The sequence below is a fragment of the Alexandromys fortis genome, unplaced genomic scaffold (genome assembly GCF_014885135.2).
Source record: "Alexandromys fortis isolate MF-2015 unplaced genomic scaffold, M_Fortis_MF-2015_v1.1 scaffold_82, whole genome shotgun sequence".
In the NCBI taxonomy this organism is placed as follows: Eukaryota; Metazoa; Chordata; class Mammalia; order Rodentia; family Cricetidae; genus Alexandromys; species Alexandromys fortis.
The window spans coordinates 5,789,544-5,811,459 of record NW_026067963.1 but is presented as its reverse complement, the minus strand read 5'-3'; the positions used below and the strand labels follow the sequence as shown (position 1 = coordinate 5,811,459).

The 21,916-nt window shown below is 41.6% G+C and overlaps 1 protein-coding gene across 1 annotated transcript in view; it reads right to left on the bottom strand.

The window, feature by feature from the left end:
• Positions 1–9,607: 9,607 nt before the first annotated feature.
• Syt16 (synaptotagmin 16) overlaps positions 9,608–21,916 on the bottom strand; it is a 35,407-nt gene continuing 23,098 nt past the window's right edge. Inside the window, exon 6 of the mRNA XM_050153603.1 lies at positions 9,608–10,433. Within this exon, the coding sequence (XP_050009560.1) occupies positions 10,120–10,433 (314 nt within the window). The 3' untranslated portion in view covers positions 9,608–10,119. The remainder of the gene's footprint in view (positions 10,434–21,916) is intronic.

Sequence of the window (21,916 nt, the reverse complement as noted above, 5' to 3'; positions counted from 1 at the left end):
CAAAAATGTTTTCTGTCTAAGCTCTCATCCTACATCCACAGTAGGGGCTCACAGTGCTTGTTATATTGAGAACCTTAAAGGACTGTATTGCTACACCCTAGTGTAAATAAGTAAAACAGACTAATAACCCTGGCTGATAGAAACTGGGAAGGCTCAGGGGACTTGAAGTTTGCCACTGTTCTTAAACCTCATGAAAAGAAGGCAGGGTGCCAGAATGCAGGCCCTGCTAACTTGCATCCAACCCTCACTACTCAGTTTTCCTACATCTCTGCTGTAGGGCCTGGTCCACAGTGGCTGATGGCACAAACCATATGGCATGCTATATACACGGAATTTGGTAATTGTCTCAGATTTGGCTCACTGGGCAGCCCTTTTCCTTATTCACTCCGAGTTATTATTGGGATCACCATGCCAACATCCACCTGCTTGTCACAGGTCACCCATTCTGCACGCAGTAGCTCACCTTTTCCCTCAGAATGCAGAGCTTTCAGATGCTTAGAAACCACTGTCAATCAATGTACATTGCTAACAAAGGGCAACGTACATGATCACAACACTTCTCTCTGCAGAAGTGATAAAGGGGAGGCCATATAGACTGGAAACAGAAGTCAGCTTCAGATCCAGACACGGTGGCAAACGTTGGATCCATAGGAAATAATCAATTTGTTTTCCCTGTGATGATTCACATCCAAATGTGTCATAGCAAATGGGATCAGAAGCAAAAGTAAATATAGGTCATAAACCGCTGCACGCAGACAGCAGAAGAGTATTCAATGCTTAAAAGAAATGAGCTATCAAGGCATAAAAAGACACGAAAATGTAAATGCAGATTGCAAGTAAAAGAAGACAATCTGAGAAGTCTGCACACTGATTGATTCCAACTATGTGACATTCTGGAAGAGAAAACTAGGAAGACACTCTAAAGATCAGTGGTTGCCAGGACTTAGTGGGGAGAGGGGATTCTGCAGGCAGAACACAGAAGTGTTTTAGGGCAGCGAAAATACCCCCACGTGCTATTAGGGAAATAAAGATGAACATTACATGCGCTTCAAAACCCACAGAATATGCAACCCAGGAAAAACCCTGACATGAACGACCCACTTCCTGTAAGGATGTGTTGGCGTAGATTGGCTGATTGTACCAGACCCAATGCCATGGCAGACAGGATGCTGACAGTGAAAGGTGTGTGAATGGGGGCACGGGTAGGTGGGGCCTTTAGATTTTATTGTGAACCTAAAATCACTCTGGAAAAGAAAGTTCATTATTCTGATTAAGCGTATGACAAAAGCATCATAGTTTATCCTGAAAATACAATTCAAATGTCATGCGTACAAATTTTTCACAAGAGAGTTTACACATTTTCTCTCTTCCTATTCAAGGTTTTAAAAAAAATCTGTAGTAAAATTATATTTTAAAATTCTGGGAAATACTTGGTAGTTTATAATAATAAAAATCAACATGTGGCTGCATTAGTTGGTAGCATCATAAATGTTGCTTTGTGCTGTGGAAGAACTGGGCATTAGTAAAGGTTACCATGGGGTTCAGGGAAGTGCAGCAAAGTCAGTGAGCTCTGCCCATATGACCACATGAGAAACCACACCAACGCTCTTATGAAAACAGTGGCTCTCTAGAATGCAAGTCCTTTATATAGAATCGCTTCCGAGGAATTATCTTTCTCTTCCTGAACATGTCCCTCAATGAATCAGAGTGTAATTGACAATTTCAGGTAAGATGACACACTAGAAGGCCCCTGTATGACTAGGTCAACAAGAATGGGAGTCAGCATAAGAAAGAACAGGTTTGGGCAGTGGTGGCACATGCCTTTAATCTCAGCACTTGGAAGGCAGAGGCAGGTGGATCTCTGTGAGTTCAAGGCCAGCCTGGTTTACAGAGTGAGTTCCAGGACAGGTTGCCTATCTCAAGAAACAAAAGGAAAAAAAAAAAGAGGGGGGGGGAGAAGGAAGGAAAGAAGGAAAGAAACGAAAAGAAAGAAAAAAGAAAAAAGGAAGGAAGGAAAGAAAGAATGAAGGGACTCCATCTCAAAGACAGAGAAATTCACAAAGATAGAACAACAAAAGCTGAAAACTGCGAGACAAAGATGGGCTTCTCTCAAAGAAGGTGAGGCCAGCACAACTCCATGTGGGAGACTCCCTGGCCAGGGTAGGAGTAACAACTTAGGTAACTTTCTGATGCCTTTTCTCAACTATCAAGGTCACTATCAGATGAGATAGATATGTGCACTTCTTATGGGCCATGGAGTAAGTTGTTTTAGGTCACCAAAGACTCTGACTTAGGTAGCTTTAGCTTGAGATGTGCTTAGTAGACACTTGAACTTTAATAATGTTAAGACTGATAAACAATAAATCCACTGGGAAAAGAATCCAACCTGTGTTCTTTGTTATGAAATTGAATGTAGCAAGGATTATACCCAGGACTAGGGAGCTGACTCAACCAGAGCTCACCCTCGGTAAGGGCGGGGAGGGGGGTTGATTCCTAGAGAATAAAACCAAGTTATGTTCAGATCAATTTCAAAATCAGCACAAGAAAACAGATGTTAACCCATGTGAAAACAATGCAATATTGATCTTACACATTTTACAAGGATGCCCCCAAATGTACAGTTTTGGGGGACTGGGGTGGAGTTCTTCATTGAGCTTAGTGCTTAGTTTTATAAAGACAGTTGACATCACATGTTCTCTGACAATATGCACCCCACTTCCTTCACCTCTCCCCCACTTCCTCACTCCCACTGGTTCCCCTCTTTCTCCTATCTCCCTTCTCCTTCTGTGTTGCATATAAAAAATGGGTTTGTCTATAAAGTCTAGGCTCCAAAATGAGAGAAAACATGTAATATTTCTCTGACTACATCTGTCCTACCTTTCTTAACACGATCTCAGATAACTTTAAAATTTTAAAAAAAAGGTTAGTAGGGTTCTCTGTCCAGATCCTCACCCATGTCTCCTACAGCTAGTCTCCAACCTACACATCCAAACAGAAAGGAGCAGCCATTTCTGCTATGCAGAGCCTGTAAGAACTGTGTTATGTCTGCCTGCACAGAGCTGCAATCCCCCTGCCTTATAAAGGGAATTCAATATTCAGTCACAAAAGTTCAAATCCCCGTCTAACCACCATCTCCTGCTGTAACTCATTTCTTTGCAGGAGCGGAACACTGCATTCCTCCCTCTATAGACATAAAACACCCATTTATTTTGAAGGGAAGCATAAACTGCCAGGGATATTTATTCCTTAACTAGACACAGAGTAATAACTTCTAAACCCTCTCCCCTTTACAAGGGAGAAGAAACCATGGTAGAAATATATTAAGTCCCAAATTACAAGATAATAAAAGTAAATTTTTGCTTGCCTGCAGCCCTTGTCAAGAATCAGCCGTGAAAGGAGAGGCTATTTAGAAGCAAAAATATTGTGGAACTCTTTCATTCACGAGCGCACCTTCTGGTCCCTGCCCAGATTCAAGAACATCCTAAGCCTCTGTGACTTTAGGGACTATGTTTTGAATACATCCAAAAATTATTAAAAAATCAAATGGATAATTTAAGGGAAAAATTAAGTCAATCAAAAATTTCACATACATCTGGTAACACCATGGGGAAATCTGCCTTCTCCTGAAGCTCCAAGTTGCTTAGTAATATTGTCATATGGTGGTGAGAAGGAAAAGCTCCCCTGAGACACTGGAGGCAGCATCAGTGAACACTCGAGAGCCATTCGCAGAGCTCAGCGGTGTGATTCTAAGAACATCCATCGACCTCCATGGCTGCCGCCCGTGTCTGCACTGTAAAATCTCAAGCTTCACACAGGTTCCACATGGGCTGTAAATATAGGTGATTATCACCTCCATGTCTAGGATACAGCAACCTGGCCCAAGGGGAATGAAAGCAGTCGACAGTTGATGCACTATAGGAGAGGAGAGCCAGCCAAAGCCTGCGGGCACCCCAGTGTTACCCAAACAAGACCCAAGTAGCAACTCCCCAGAGAAGGCCTAAGAAGCAGAGAAAAATCCATGTGGGGAAACCACAGAGGAGAGTACAGACCAGGATGTAGGGACTACATACCAGATACTAAAATTAGAAGAAACCTAAAGATTGGTTTCCTGGGTATCCTCCCATTCTTACAGAACTAACACTGCCAGAACAACTTCCTGTTTTAAAAGCCAAGCTTCTGGGATCTCCTTGGCAATTAACTCACTCTTTTGGGCAACCAAGGCTGGCCCCCAATCAGGGACTGCCAGCGGTTTTCCCCTGATTCGTTCAGCCAAATGTATCTCACTTCTTCCCATAACCCACGATTAGAAAATCTACTTTGGACTAGAAATAATTTAAAAAAAACTTAATGATTGTATGTTGGTAAGCATTGTGGTTTCAATGTTAGCCAATGACCTCAGAAAGATATTAAACTCTATACAATCCCAAATAACCCAGTGCTGGACAAGAGGAAATCTAACGAATACATTTAAGCTAATGAGAAACAATTAATGTCTGAATTCAAGGCTCAGCCTAACTGTTTGTGGATGCTCTGACCCTATCCATGTTGCCAAGACCAGAAACTGTACATGTCTTTTCAGTAGGGTTCTACCTTCTGGGTCATTATTCTGTAAGTCACTTCCCAGTCTTTCAACCTCCCATCCGACAGCTTTATCATCCCTACTAGTTATCCCCATTGGAAGGCACTAAGTCCAATAATCCGTGTCCCATGTCTCTGTGTTGCTGTCCCTGAATTGGGAAGTCTGGAATTCAACACAGTTTGCTGACACCTTGGCAGTGGGTGGAAGCACATCCTCACAGCTTCCTTCCCATCCCAGGGTCACTCTGGGCCTAGGGACAGAGCTCCTTTGGTAGAGTGTCTCCTAGCATCGACAAAGCCCTGGCCCCAGCACCACACAAACCAGACCTGGTAGCACACACCTATAATCCCAGCACTCCGGAGATGGAAGCCAGAGGACCAGAAGTTCAAGATCATCCTCAGCTACTCAGTGAGTTCAAGCTCACAGGAGATCCCATCTCGAAGCTTCCACCACTCCCACCACGCAGAAGACGACTGGCCCACGGCATCCAGGAACACTTGAGGTCACTTGTCCCTGACTTCTGTGGGTTAAAGTCAACAAAGGCTTTTTCGAAACTTTCAAGGGTGTCTTCATCACTTGTAGTTTAATCGTTTGAAAACAACTGGACATACTTCCCATTGTATCAGCCAGGGACCCTTAAACTGAAAGGAAGCTCTGTAGGGTGGCGGAATCCCTTTCATTGTGACCTGATGGGAACAATGAGACGTAACTGGTTCTAAATGGAACCCTCAGTTGGACAACAAATCTTAAGTACTCACTGCTGAAAATTCCTCATCTACAAAGATATAAGTATAGAATGTGGGTTTTAAAGATATATCTATTTTAAAGACTGCCACTGGAGTAGCACACTGCTTATTTTTGTAGGCCAAGTTAAAACACATAACCAAACTCAAGCTTTTTGATGGGGACACTTCGTGCCCAGTCTGCCTATGAGCAGAAGCATGGGCTGAGGAAAGACCTGTGAGCGGCTGATCAAGATGCAAGCATCAATGATTCAGGTTTTACATTACCTCCAAGCCAAGAGGGTAATAGACAGAGATCTGGTTACACCTCGGCTCATCTCTATCATGATGTCATTTGCTCATTTGTCACGCTCATCTCCTGACAAGATCTACTTTCCTGTGCAAATCTAGGCCAGCGGCACGAAGGTGCGGTCTTCAAGTTCCTGAAAAGGATGTTTTGCGTTTCCGCCTGGTGTTGTAATCGCATTCCTGGAAAAAGTAGTCAACCCCCAGTACTTCTCTTTCAAGTACGATTATAAGGAGGAAACACGGGATATTAGCTTTGTGCCAGCTTCTATTCCGGTCACATTACAGCTGGGACTTCACTGATATCTCGTAGAAGAAACCTAGAGGCAAGCACTAATTCTGATTTTCATTTGAGGACACTGGGGTGTGGTTGTCTAGGTCATTTTCTTTTTTGCTTTTTTAGGATTTTTTTTTGTTTTTGTTTTTGACACAGGGTTTCTCAGTGTAACATAATAGTCCTAGCTGTCCTGGAACTCGCTCTTGTAGACCAGTCTGGCCTCAAGCTCACAGAGATCCTCCTGCCTCTGTTTCCCAAGTGCTGGGACTAAGGCCATACAGCAGTGTTTCATCTGAAGCCAAGCTATGAGCACATGGCCTGTGCCTGCTCCACTGCCAGGGATCTGTTTTGTTCCACACCTTTAAGTATTGTCCAGGATCCCACTGACTGTTGCATGCTGGTTGATGTTAAATGCCTTTCTCGGTCTATTTATAGATTCTTCTTGAATATACATCAATTATGACAATCATGCCTACAACTCATTCCTTTATTTCTTCCACACTGCTTTTTGATATCTTATCTAAACAAATTATTGGTTTTTCAGGCAATAAAAATTCTTCTGTCATTTCAAGATCATCTGTCATTTGCTTCTGACTAGGGATTTAGAATGGAATTGTCTTCACTTGCAGTTCCATACAGAATTCAAGGAGAAGCATCACATGTGTTTTCTGATCTACTCACTTCTCAGCAAAGGCTATGCCCTCAAACCAGGCTTGGCAGTTCATGACTACTGTAATCTCAATGCTTTGGAGCCTGAGGCAGGAGGATCACAAGTTTAAGGCGAGCCCAGCCTATACAGTACATTCCATGTACAGCAAGACCCGGTCCCCAAATTGTTTCCATGTGATTTCATGTCACTTAAAAAGGACTTTTTTCATACCTCCATATACCAAGTTCTCTGCATGGAAAGGATAGCCAGGCTTTGGTGGATACACAGGTCAGTGTCCACAATGAAAGATCAATGGGCCAATAAACTTTCTAGGAGATTAAATTACTTGGGAAGAAGAATTTGGATTCTCAAATAACACCTTATAGTACAGCCACAACATAAATCACAGCAAGAGGCAACCATCATTGTATAATGTTGTGAATGTCATGTTGAAGAGGGAGAAGGTATGCTTCAGGTATACCATAGGAGATAGCACTGTGGAGAATGCCAAAATTAGCATCAGTGCCCTAACTGTCATCCAAGCACATCATAGCCAACGGCACCTAAGTTGAAGGACCACAATGCAATGTTGTGCCTCTTTGCAAACATGGTGTGGTTCATCTCTGGGATCTTACGCTGGAGGAATGTTAAGAATACTACATTCATGGGCACTGCAAATTCTTCTTACGTTAGGGAAAGCAGGATTCCCTCTGCCCAACAGTTAGTTGATCGGCAAACACAGGGTCCAAAACAACCGTGCATCCCTCACGGGGAGCCAGTGAAGGAGAAGGAACCCAGAGCAGGTGTTTGTCTGTTCTGGTGAATAGTCCATTAAAAAGAAAAAGAATAACAGTCAGAGGGGAATCAGAGAATATAACAGCCAGCACCGTGATTGGTGAAACGAGCCCTTCTCAAGTCAGCAGAAGCCTGTGCCCTGAAAGAAGGCCCACAATAAAACATATTTCCATAAACTCTGTGCTCTCAATGACATTGTTTTCAAAGCTCACTCTTCGGGAAAGAACTAGCAAGCAACAAAACCCAGCATTGCTTCCACGTCAAGCTCTGCACAAGATATTAATCATTAGCTAGCGAAAGCAGGCAAAGGCAGCTTTCCCACCACAGAGCCAACTAATTATCTTTCATAACTCTTTTGAGAGGCAAATGTAGCTGTAAACGCTCAAGTGAAAAACATGTTAAATGCATTTGGGTCTAGACTTTGCCAAGAAAATATGAGAGTCTAAGTGCACCAAATCCAAAGATCTTCCTAGCAGAATTTCAAATTGAGATTTAAAAAAAAAATGTTCAGCCTCGCATTTCAATGCATCTTGTCTTTAGAACTTGATGTCTGTACCATCGATGGAGGGTGAACGCCGCTGTATAACCAAGACGCACAAGTGTTATATATGGCGGGTGGTAAAAACAAAGGAAATTATTAAAAAGTGGGGGAAACGCTTTTCAGGCATCTTTCCTCTTGAAAGGGGGCACACAGCTGTAAAGCCCACTATCCCAGCAGAATACCCTAAAACTGGACAAGTCAAGGAGCAGAACAGAAAGCGCCGGTCATTACTGGGGACCGCAAAGCCCTGGATGCAGGCAAACATGAGCGAGGAGAACCCAGGGCTAGTCTGTACAATATATACAGATTTTTTTTCAAATGTAAATTTTAAAATGAATGCTGCTATTATGCCAGTGGCATAAAGGGAAGCAAAACGAGGCTGCTCTACTTCCCTTTAAACACAGGCGCACAGAGAGAGAGGGAGTTTAAAGATGTGAAAAGCCAATTCTTCGCTGCTCTCCATCAATTGCACTCAGTTCTACCCTGTGACACAGTCACGCTGCAAAGCCCACCAGGCAGTTAATGGACATGATGCTGAGAAAGCACTCTCAGGTCTTCCCAAGAAAGACAGGGGAAAACCCAAAGGACCAGAAAAGAAACGAAGGTACTAATTTATTCTGCAAATTCTTGCCCTTCCATATAAAGAGATTTCTTCCAAATATCTGATTCCTGTGATCACAGTAGAGTTATCCCATGCCCTTGCCTGGTCTTGTCAGGATAACCATTACAAATTGCAAGGAATAAATATGTTCTCCAAGTCTTGCAGCCTACGCTGACAATCTGTCCAAATGCAGAGCCGAGGGAGAAGCGACGTGGCTTTGGCTGTATGCATCCGTCTCTACCTATCACTCTTCCCACAGACAGGGTAAAAGTCAACAAGAAAACATCAAAAGCTAAGAATAAACGACTGGGCAATTGCTCAGAGAACAGGGTTAAGTGTGCATTCCCTCCCCCTCTATCGAGTCCAGGTGGAAGGCATTGAAATTAAGAGCTCAGATCGAGGAATAAAGCAAATAAAAGGTCACTGCAAAAATATGTAAAAGCCGCTCATCAGTAAAACCCTATGTCCAGAACCATACACGGTCAGCATATAAAGAGCACGTGATCAGAAGTCAAGGAGTCACTAAGACATATTGTCGCCTGTGAGAAATAGCAGTGCTGGGGATTCTCAACGCTCAAAGAATTCAGTGTCGCTCTCTACAAAATGACGTTATGCCTTCTCTCAGAGGGGTTCACATGTTCATCCCCACAAGTCAATCGAATCAGTATTTGTTAAGATCCACTGTACGCATTTTACTATGTTCTACTGGTAGGGTACGTAGCATAAAGATGAACGTGGCTTACACACAGGTGTACATACAAAAATCACTTGCGTGAGTTAATATCATTGTCTATAGAAAAGGTATAATCCAAATGAACTCCAGATTTGGAAACATCAAGAAAGCCAAGACTTTATTATCTATTTGGTTTTCTTCTTGTTCTTTAGGTACTGGTACGGTTTTAAAAAAAAAAAAAGCACAAAACCCTTGATTTTTGATATCTTACATATTCAAAAAGAGATAGGTCGGATAACAGTCAGTTTTTAACTCTTTTACAACTTCAAGATGATTTGTCTAACCCAATTCTTTTAGAAATTGTGATATCTAATTGAGAAAAATGAGGCATTTCATGAATACAAATTTATTTTATACCACACATTTATAACAATTACCTTTTAAATAAACAGAGCTTTTATATATATATATATATANATATATAAAGAGAGTAGGCATGGCAGAGGATTGTGGATTGGTTACATCTTTCTGGAACCCTCAGCATCCGACTCCTTTCTCTGTTTTGGAAATGTGAACACCAAGAAGAGTCTGATTCATACACCTCAGTGCTGGAAAACAGTAGTGTTCCAGCTCCTTTGAAACTTCAGTCTGTTCTCCAACCAAAAAGAGAAAGCAGGAGAAGCTGCATCCCATAGTGCGAACCAAAACACAACCATCCATTAGCACAAATTATGACATCACCAGTGGTCTCAACCAGAGTAACTTTTTCCCCACCTGCGCACTTGGCCCTGCAAGTAGCTTTCCCTTCGTTACATTTAAATGAAAATCAAACCTTTGATGAAGTTCTAAACCACAGAATGCCTTACGATTAGTAAAATTCTCAATTTGAAAGCCCCCCCCACACACACACACACAATGCTCTGACTTGGTGTCAGATGATCAAGGCTGATACACCACACAAAAGCCCCTGGTAAGCTTAGGATTCCAGCAGTGTATGCCACCTGCATATCTGCTGGCCTTTGCTTTCCTTCATTTCCTCCCAGTGCTCCTGCTCCTCTTCCCCACTGCTGTTCTGGCCCAGCGCAAGCCAGCCAATCATCTCTTTCCGCTTCATAGTGCGCCTGCTGTAAATGGCAATCATCAAGGTAACATCAGAGAGCTGGAAGAGGGCCACCTGGAAGACAAAGGTCTCTTTGTAGACAGGGTTGGGTTGGCCGCGTCGAACGGATGTCTTGCATCGGGACATCTCTTGACCCACACAGTTGAGGAGGAAGAGTTTTCCATATGTATCTACAGTGAAAACAAACAAGAGGAGGGTGAGACAAGGTCTGTGCTTTGTCCTGCACTGGCTTAGCTGTAATCTTCACATGGGCTGCAAATTTCTCCTCGCCATGGTAGCTTCAGGTCTGGACCACCACGTCATGCATAGATTATTAAGGAGAAGGAGTATTGCCCGATATGTCTATTGTTTCACACAAGTCAGTATGGTACATTCTGAGGTTCGTTAGAACCTCTGCTTGCACAGAGTATGTATGGAGATACACAGAGATATATGCAATGGGCTGTGGCCATCCAGACAGAGCTTCATTTATGTAGCAAAATGAACATGCCTTCTTTTTCTCCACGTGCGGGATTTTCATTCAGAGTCAAATCACTGTTTTCTGTCTAGGTTGAAGAGTATCTTCTCTTCTTGTTTTCCTCAGAGTCAACACATTCTCTAGACCATCTCATGCTGGAACCCCAGCCCACAAGCTTCACCCCCTCAACTCCCCTGGGAAAACTCTCAATGCCCTGATATCCAGTGGCAATCCATCTTTCCTAACTGATACCAACACTTTCTTTACAAGCCATGTGACTCCACTTCCGCCAGCACCCAGGTTGACCCTACCATAGCACTCATGGTCACTACCTGGTTTCTCATCCACAGACTGCCAGTCCCTCAGAGGTAAAGAGAGGGTTTGCCTTACATAACACAGTACCTCCATGCCTGGCTTAGTTTCTAACTGGGGCTCAGTTTTCAACAAATAATTTTATAATGAACATCCATGACAAGACAGAAAGCCAGACCTTTTTCTCTTTCAAGTTCATGTTTTCAAACAATGAAACCAAGCAAGACCTCCAATTTTAAAACCCCCTACACTAGAATACTATGAAGCAGCAACTAAGGCCTTCTTTATAGTTACAAAAAGGAGAAGAAAATATCCAAATTTTACTAGCATCATCTACTTTGGCCAAAATTCCTAAATGAATCATTACAAAGAAAATTATCCTTGAAAATGCGTGTTATCAAAATCATTTCACTGATCATTTTTGGACTTTTAACTAAAACTTTTGCTTCTAATTTACATGCATGCTACTATTAAAAAAAACATCAAAATGTTAGGATGTTGCCTCTAAGGTCCATCATTCTGTACTTTCTGTTCAGTGCGGGCAGAGAGCTTAGCGTGTACAACTTACTTTCCCATCAAGTCACCAGGCAAACTCTTTGAAAGTGTAAACCCAGATCTCTGTAATTTCCTCTCAGAGCACTGTAAGGTAGGAAGCAAATTACAACCCACAGTTTTCTTTGTTCGTTGATCTTTTTTCCTATTCTGGTTTGATGTGATATTTTATGCACTTATCTGCTGAGAAACACAAGGTGTGAGATTACACTTCAGGTGTGAAAACACTTCTCTGTCTCAGAAACAGGGCTCTCCACTCCTCAAACTGTTCCACGGAAAAGCTGTCAACAAACCCACAATGGGGAATGAGCCTGTGCTTCCGCGGATGAACAGCAACAGGGACCCGGTTAGGAAAGCTCACTCAAGGCGTTGATCTGCTCAGGCAATTCTGCCAGTTGGAGCAGTGGGGATGGAGTTAATCTTTCAAACAAAGACTTGCTCATTTTGTAGAGAACATCCTGAGCTTCCGCCTGTCCCAAGATAGGTCTCTAATTATAAGAAAGGCCACTTACCGCTAACCTCACCACTGACTCTGGGGTGTAGGTACATGGCATGGAAAGATGAACATTTCATAAACAACACAATATAAAGTCACAGAACCAGAGGAATATATACCATACAGTTTAAAGAGGGAAGTTTTACTCAGCATGCCCAGGAACTCCTGCCTGGGTGAAACTGGCAGAGACACAACCTGGGTCTTCTGGGGTTCCACAACTGACGCCAGTGAGCACTATTTTATTTCTTTGGAAGTTGATCACAGAAACTAAAACCACATTGAACAAAACTTTATCTTACAAAGATTCAGAAATCTTTATAGTGTCTTTAGTACCCCAGATCCATCATCAAAGGCTAAATGGGGCAGAGTGCCTTAACAGATCAGTGACTTTATCAGGTCATTTGTCTCATGGCATAAAGGAAAATGTCACTTGTACCCTAATATTTTGAATGTTCAAAGAGCAGTATGTGTCTAAGTTAGAAACAGAATTGTAGGCAAAAGTCTGAAAATGATCAATGAAGTGACTCTGATAATATACTTATATTTTATTTATAATAGCTAATAACCCAAATTTATCAAGGCACAAAAGCATGTCATTTGAAGCACAGAAGGCATCATCTACCCCAAAGAAGTCACAGAAAGAGCCCACTCAAATCACCTGCCTGCCCATTTACAAACCAATACTCTACCAACTACTGCAGAGTGAGCCTCCAGGCAATGATGCACCAACAACTGCAGTGTGCCTTCAAGGGATAGTCTACCAACTACTGCAGAGCAAGCCTCCAGGGATGTTGTGATAACTACTGCAGAGTAAGTATTCAAGGGACTGTCTGCCAACTACTACGGAGTGAGCTTTCAAGGGATGCTCTACCAACTTCGTCAGTGAGCCTCCAGGAATGTTGTACCAACTCCTGTAGAGTGAGCGAGTCTCCAGGGATGCTGTTCCAAGTACTGCAGTGAGTCTCAAGGGATGTTCTACCAACTACTTCAGAGTAAGCCTCCAGGGATGCTGTACCAACTACTGCAGAGTGAGCCTTCAAGGGATGGTTTGCCAACTACTGCAGAGTGAGCCTCCAGAGCAGAGTTCTGTATGACTCAAATATCTGGGAAACAGGGCGAGTGAAAAGAATTTGGCTATTTAACTCTCTGTTCCTTTTTAGTAGACTAGTACTTTTAAAGCATTTTTATATACATATAAGAATACAGAAACTAATATCACATGTTCCCATTTGAGATGGCTAGCATTTTTCACTTTTGATACAGATATTTTCTGGTTTTTTTTTTTTTTTTGTCTTTTAAGAAATAAGAAGTTGGGTATAATGATTCACATCTGTAATTCCAGCACTTGAGAGACCAAGGTAGACGGGCTATGAGTTTGAAGTCACCCTGGGCTTACATGGTGGGTTCGAGGCTACGTAGACAAACTCTCTGAAAAGAAGCCATATTGAGCAGCACTGTTTGGCATGTTCAACTACTAAAGTTAGCTCATTGCTTCCAATATATGCTTTTAGACATTTACCACATGTAAACAAAAGAAATCCAAAATATATTTAATGGCACTTTTGTATATTAACATATTTAACACTCTAGTGTATATCTTCCTGAAACATTTTCATGTTTTGATAGTCATGTAGCAGTTTCATGATGAAAATATATTAATATTTTACCATACAGTGGACATATATTGTCAATGAGCAGCAAACAAACATCTTTAAATGAAAACCTGCCAAAGACCACCATTACAAGCCATCTCAGGGGAGGACACCAGCTTTGTCAAGTGCTCTCCTAGGCTTGCAATTCCAAACACATGACACTTTGAATATGTGAAAAAAATATGTGAATATGTGAAAAGAACATACCTTTGAGAGAAGGCTTGTACACTTGGGAGACACAAATACAATTAGAATATAACACAGCCAGTATACAGGTAAATATATTTTTTCATTCAATTTTAAGTTTTCTCTCTCTATTTGTGAGACAGATGAGTTTATTTCCACATGTACTGCTCCAGTGTATCAGTGAATCCCAACATGCTCATCCATTTTCTCAGAGACGGGATGTTTGTTTGTAACAACCAAGGAACACAAAGGCTTCAACATTCCATCTGCATTGTATTGATGTGGACGGATGTCTGTGTTCTCTGAGATTCTAGAGGGAAAAATCTTTGCGGCTTGTATTTACTGACAATATTTTCTTCCTGTCAGTGGCTTCTCTTTTTGCTGTTTTCAGAGCACCTTTCTTAGTATTGTAAAACTGATCGTGAAGTTTAAACATGCCTTTCTTTCCAGGAAATGCTTTATTATTTACTGATTTTTGCAACCAGAACACCCTACTCAAACCTCATAGTCCTCTTGTGCTTTGTTCCACAAATCCTAATTTTTCTTCCTTGATCTTTAATCTGGCTAAAATTAATGTTTTAGTGTGAGATAAGAAGCTATCTATTTTTTTTATATGAGAAGCAATATTTAGTACATTAATTAGCAAAAAAAATCACAATGTCCAGTAGGTCTCCAGGGTTCAGGCTTGGTAATATTTATTATAATCAGCTTAAATTATGTCTGCAGTTTTGGATAATTTCTGGGTCATGTTTAAAAACATGTCTTTAAGTTTTCTATAAGGTAATCGTTATGTAATCTTTAAAGCATGACTTTTACTTTAAGTTTCAGCTTGTTTTAATTGGCTCCTGGTCATGAATTTTAGATTCATCCTATCAAATTCAAAGTTTCAGTGGCTGAAAGTGTTTGCTACCAAGCCTGACAATATGGTTTCAATTCACCACACAGTAGAAGAGAACAAATTCCCTCAAGTTGCCACACCCCCTGACACACATACACGATTAAAATATCATTTAAAATTTTGTGTGTTGGAATTGTACTGGGTATATAGACTAATGTAGGAAAATCTGTTGTTATAACATATGCAATATCTTCATCAAGGACCATGGTATATCCATCAACTTATCAATTTAGTTTTCTTCTGCTGTTTTTTTTTCCTCCCAAAATATTTTCTATAATTTTCCCACTTGCTCTCAATTAAAGTTGTTCTTTGGGATCTCAGATGATGTATTGCCATTATAATATTAATATTCTTAAACTTCATCTTTTAACTTTTTCCAATGTATTTGAATACAACAAATTTGGTACAAGTATTCAAATTCATACAAATTGTTATCTGATTCTTTAATGCAAGAATCAAATTTTCTATATATAATATTAGCTTCGTTTCTTCCTTTAAAGATTTACCTGTTTTGTTGCTGTACCCTATACTATTAAGCTGCTTGGAATGTCACTGTCAGGTTAAGAAAGTTCCCTGTGGGCCCCATATTGGTAGCTGTACATCCTTCTAAGACTCTCTTCGTACCAAGGAGACATGAAGACTTAAAACTAAATTCCTGTAAATTCTTGCCAGTCAGACCCCATTTAGACTCCACTCATGAATGCTACCCACAAGAGACAGCAAAGCAGAAGAAAGTAGAAAATGGAAGCATTAATGGTTGACGCGGGAAAAGTCTTGTCCAGTGTGTATGAAACTCCGGAGAAACACTCTGTGTACGCACAGGGCAGTCCTGTGAAGTTTGTGCTTCAGACTCCTAAAAACAGTTTTCCCGGCGGTTATCCTCCAGCTTTGCAGTGACCGAGCTTAATAATAAACATCCTCTCACACGATGTACCTAGATCATTCTCTGCTTCGAGACAAAAACCTGACAGACACAGTAACTGGTAATCTCCGCAGGAATAGCACCATCATGAAAAGCAAGTGTGAGTTGACTTAGAAGTCACAGCCAATTCATGAAGAATGAATCAAAGGGCAGGAAAAAAGGAGAGTGGCAATCCACACACCCCAAGAGGGTACAACTCAGAAGGGAAAGCACACACCCAATGGGCATGTTACTCTAGGGATACAGATTCTGCAAACTCCAGAATTTAGAAGTATGCATTTTGGTGTGGTTGGCTTAATTTGGGTGATAAGAGAGAAAAGATAGCCTTGGAAATGAACCAACTTATATAGAACTGAACCATATTTGAGGAAATAGCATAAAAATTTAGACCTTTCAATATTTAGAAATCTGATTGTTTTACATCTCCAAACAGTTAAAGATAGATTTTTAAAGTTTGTGCAAAACAGAGGGTTGCTAAAGGTTGCCAGGTGAAAGGTTTTAGATAATTAAAGCTGTGGCCTTCCAGACAGGTTGAACTGGCTGACCCATGGTCTGAGTTCTGAACGGCAGCCTATGAACAACACTGTCATCTTCAGTCACCTCTACAGTCAGCCGTTTCCATTCAAGTACAATCCTCATACAGCCTCTTCCCCTCCAGGTGAGGACAAGGGACAGCTAGTGGGCTGACCAAGACTGCAACTACCCAGATCCAGAACGAGTGTTACGAGTTGGCCCATCCCAACCTCCGCGCCATCTATGATCTGCTACGGCACGTGAAGGGGCCAGTCAAGCAGACCGAAAGCCGCAGGCTCTCCACAACACAAGGCAGCAACAGGATACCCAAGAGGAGCCCCACTGAGAACCCAGCATGGGTAGTGTAGCAGAAACCAGAGGCCTAGAATCAAACCAACGACTCTTTGCAAAGAACACTTGTCAGGAAAGATGTATGGACAAAAGGTTCTACTGCTTGACTCCTGGGTCACACTACAGCTTCCATAATGAGATGGGTTTTTTTTCCTTTTTTTTTTCTCCTCTTAAATTTATTTTGGGGGGAGGTTGCAAGGGCAGAGGGTGGTTATGAAGGGACAGGGAAATCAATGGATCGAGCTGCATGATATGAGAGACACAAAGAATAAACAGACCATGCTTTCAGGGATCATCTCTAAAGTTCGTTACTAGAGAGTATTTTAGGTTTATAAACAAAATTTGGCAGAAGGCCAAGAAAGTCCCCATATAGTCCCTGATCCACATACCTTGGTCTCTTAATAATATCTTCTTTCTAATTATTTTTCTTTGAACATGGCATCAGTTTAAACAGTCAATCTTGTGTGGCCTATTAATCTGATTTTATAATACCCTCTGATACCTTTGTAATATATGTTTCCAGTACTTAGAAAGTTTAAAAAAGTAATTCTGAGGAAACAAAAGAATAATCCGCACCATTCCTGATATTGCTATGCCTTAAACACTGTAGTAACAACAGCGTGGCAGGCAGAACAATGGAGGGAAATGGACACCCTGATAGAAGTCCATGCAGCTACAGCCGCCTGATTTTCACAAAGATGGCAAAAACACATATTGTAGAAAACATAGGCTTTATCAACAAATGATACTGGAGAAACCAGAGCTCTCCATATGCAGAAGAATGAAGCTAGATCCCTGTCTCTCGCTTTGCACAAAAATCAGTTCAGAATGGATCAAAGACTTTAACGTGAGGCTTGAAACTGGAGGTGCTCAGGGAAACACGGCATGACCTAGGAGCAGGCAAAGACTTCCAGAAAGGACTTCACTAGCCCAGGAAAGAACGCCAAGAACGGACAAGTGAGAGTACACGAAATCGCACAGCTTCTGCACAGCAACGGTAACAATCAAAGGAAGAGGCGGCCTTCAGAACACAAGAAAATCTTTACACATCTGACAGAAGCAGCTAAACTATACAAAGAATTCAATGAAACAGTGGGAAACCAAACAAGCCACTCTATAAATGGGCTAATGAAATGAGCAGGCAGTTCTCAAAAGATGAAGTGGAAATGGCCAACAAGCACATTAAAAATGTTCAACATTGTTAGCCATCAGGAAAATGGAAATCAAAACTACACTGAGACTCCGTGTCATCTCATTCAGACTGGCTGTCATCAAGAGAACAAACAAGAGATGCTGGAGAGACTGGGGAAAGGAAAACCCCTACAAACTGCTGCTGGGGATGTAAACTGGTACAGCCATTATGGGAATAAGTGTGGAGGTTGCTTAGAGTACTAAAAGTAGACTCAGGCATATAACTGAAGGGTTGGAGTCAGTAAACCACAGAAACACTGGCGTACCATGTTTACTCCTGCACTGTGCCCAAGGCCCTACCTAAGGAAAAAGCAGCAGATATAAATAATAAGACAACCATAAAGAATGAAATTGTGCCATTTGCAGTAAAATGCACGTAACTAGAAGTCATCCTGGTAAGCAAAACAAGCCAGACTCAGAAAGACAAATACAGTGATTAATTTATAAATCTTAGATTTTTCTATTCCCAGAGCAAAAAATTCTATGTAAATATGTCATGAAAGTAGAAACAAAAAGGTCTAGTAAGAAGGGGGAGTGGCAGAAAGTTGTGGGGCTCAAAGTAAATGATAAATTTACATGAAAGTATCCTTATGAAGCCCACTAGGTATTTACAGTGAATATTAAATCAATATTACAATAAATGTTAGAATAAAATCTACTGGCTTAACCACTTTTCTGTGGGACTGAATAACAGTGTCATTAAGCCACCTCCGCCACCCGTCTCCAGAAGTCCTCCAAACCCAAAGCCTGAAATTCTAAGCACATTCAACACCACTCTCCTCCCTCCCTCTCCTCTCCACCTTGGCAATGCAGCCCCACTGTCTGTCTGCACAGCTCTCGCTCCTCTAAATATCTCACGTGAACCAAATCACACAGTAAGTTCCGTGTGCCTTATTTACCTAGTGTGATGTCCTCAAGGTTTAACACATATTTGGATTCCCTTCCTTGTATAAAGCTGAACATATTCTGTTTTAATGTATTGCCTATATTGCATTTTCCTGGTGAACGGTGATGTTGAACACATTTTCATACTACTGATGGCCACTGGTATATCTTCTTTGGAAAGATAAGTACTTAAGTCTTTTACCCATTTCAAAATCATACTTTTTGCTATTGAGTTTTAGGAGTTATTTATATATTCTCTGCATGATTTTCTTTATAAATAATGATTATTATTTCCTTTGGTTCATTATTCTACGGTCATCTATTCTTCATCTCTGTGTGACCATGTGGGTGAATGTGTAGATATGTATAGGCATGTTTATGTGTGGATGTGTACCATTGTACATATATGGAGGTCAGAGAGCAGTCCCCTCCTTCTACCTTGTCTGACACAGGTGTCACCAGGTCATCTGACACATGAGCTTCTGGAGACGCTCTTGATGCCACCTCTGCCTCATCATAGGAATAGTAGGGTTACTGTTCCTATGCTTCCACGTCTCAATCCACATGGATTCTGAGGATCCAAACTCAGGCCCCCATATTTGCACAGCAAGCGTTTACCCACTACGCCATATTGCCAGTCCCGGCTGTTGCTTTCTGATTCCCATTTGTCTGTGTTTATTTTGCTGCCTGTGCCTTTAGTGTCAAGAACAAGAACTCATTGCCAAGTCCAACAGTGTGATGATTTTGCTGTTTCCCTCAAAGAACTCGCGTTTTAGGCCTTATGCTGATGTCTTTGATCCTCTCCAAGTTGACTTTTGTTTATGATGTTAGGTATAGATTCAACTTCATTCTTTTGAATGCATTCATTCAGTTTCCTCAGCCCCATTAATATATATGCATGTATGTAAATATTATTATACCACCAAGGGATCTAAACATCTTTGTCAAAAAGCATTCGACCATATGTGATCATCTCTTAAGCAAATGAAGATCTTAGAATCCTTTGATTGCCAACTCTCTTCCCATCCTTCACGTGACATCTGCCTCGGATCTGACTTCCACTCTGCTGTTTGATTCGCAACACTGGCCGTGTTTACTACTGCTTCTGCTTTGTCTGACACAACCCATGAACACTCACTCCCCTGTGAGTATTTGTCAGCTCCTTCCTTCATTACTCCTTCTTGCATCTATTTCTTCACTCTAACTCTTCTTTTTCCCTGAGACACAGTATTATTCTCTATTCTTTCAGAGATTAATCCTGTTCGGCATTCAAGATAAAGTCAATTTCTCCTTTGCTCAGAGAACGAGGTGACCTGTTGTTTACCTTGTCAGACTTCAGTATGAGTTCGGTGGTTCAGAAGTACATCTTACTCAGTTAGTTTGCCCTCATTCCTCTATCAGTAGCCATGGTTTTAAATGTCTCTATTCAGATAGAGTTGACACACAATGCTGCCTTTTCCTGCTGCTTTTAAGATTTTTTTTTCATTTGACTAAGCTTGTGTCTCTCTGGCTGGCTTGAACTTGCCATGTGACAGACGATGACCTGTCATCCTTTACCAAGTGTATGCACCACTATTTCTGACTGAGGCTGCGCTGAGGATGGAACTCATGGCTCTGCGCATGCTAGGCATACATTCTATTGACTTAATACACCTCCAGGCCACTTTTTTTTTTTTTTTAATAATTTCTGACTTTATTGTGACAACTGAGCCCTTCTAGAAGAAGAAGAATCACATAGGCACTTGGTAAGTTAGCACCATATCTCAGTCTTCATAAGAACTGATCATTCCTACAAGCACACAGTGGCTATTAAAACATTGCCAAAATGGTTCTCAAAGAAGGCCTGGGCCCCATGCATACCCGTTTTCACTGAGGCCTTTTCCCTGTGCACTCTATTTCTATACTGCGCCCTTAGCTTTCACGTCTTCACGGCCAGCAACAGGCAGCATAGGTTTGCTTTCCTGTTTTTCTTTCCTCTGCTATTGTCATGCCTAACGAGGTTAATACGGTGCTGCTGCTAAGTATTATCATTTGGGTTGTAATTATCACACATGGCTAATCGTGCGCACGCTGAGAAGCTGGGGTGCTTGCTGGCTTTAACTGGAGGGGATGCCTTAATGATAGCTTCTGACAAGCCCCATTGTATGGGGCTATGTACATATCCGCACACAGTGCAGAAACACACTGTCGATGAAGGCGGAGCGGGGATGGAGAAAGGGAAGTCGCCAGCAGAAGAGATGACTTCTTCAAAAGATGCCACCGCTTGCGTGTCTGTGGAGTCCCTTTGTTAATCTTATTTAATAGAGAAGGAAATTAAATTTGGAGAAGTTCAATCAAATGTCAAGGCCAAGCAATAACTGGGTGGCAGGCCTACGCTAACCACAGGAGATGTGTAAACCTCAAGTGAATTGCTTTTCCGGGAAACCAAGTTCAAAAGACAACCAAATGTTTCTGACTGGTACTGATTGACACCTTAAGCAAAGGAATCTTTAAAAAACATGGGGATTTCAGAGAGCTTCCAGATACCAGGTCTTATTCTCTCGCCTGTCCTCCAGCTGCAAACCTGGACTCTCCTTTTCCACTGGAAGAACTGTAGACCAGGCAATTACAGCATTTCTGACCAGCGAAAGAACTATACACACTTTCTTATTTGTTTTTGGCTTAAAGCTGATGCTATGGAAGAAACGGCTGGAATGTCAGAGCACGCCAAATTAGGTAAGGAACTTCCAGGTGGCCAAAGTGGCTGTTTCAGCCTATATTCCCACTGTGACAGCTTTGCTCTACTGCCAACCTGCCTGCCTCTAGAATTAGCTAAAACCCGAATGGCTGAGCACACATGCAAGGGATTTTTCTCAATTAAATCATTTGAAGTGGGAAGATTTTTAATCTGGATCTTTGAGGCGGGAAGATACATCTTTAATCTGAGCCACACTTTCTGTTGGCAGCCTATATAAATGATATGGGAGAAGGCAGGTCTTTCTCTTTGTGCCTACTTGTTCTCACTCTTGCTTGAAAGACCATTTCTTCACTGGCATTAGAGCCTCGAGATTCTGAAGACCACCTGAGACATCCTTTCTCATAGATTGAATAAGTTCTGGATTCTTGGACCTTTCATTCATAGGCAGCCATTGTTGGATTAGCTGGACCACAGCTTGCAAGTCATTCTCTCTCTCTCTCTCTCTCTCTCTCTCTCTCTCTCTCTCTCTCTCTCTCTCTGTGTGTGTGTGTGTGTGTGTGT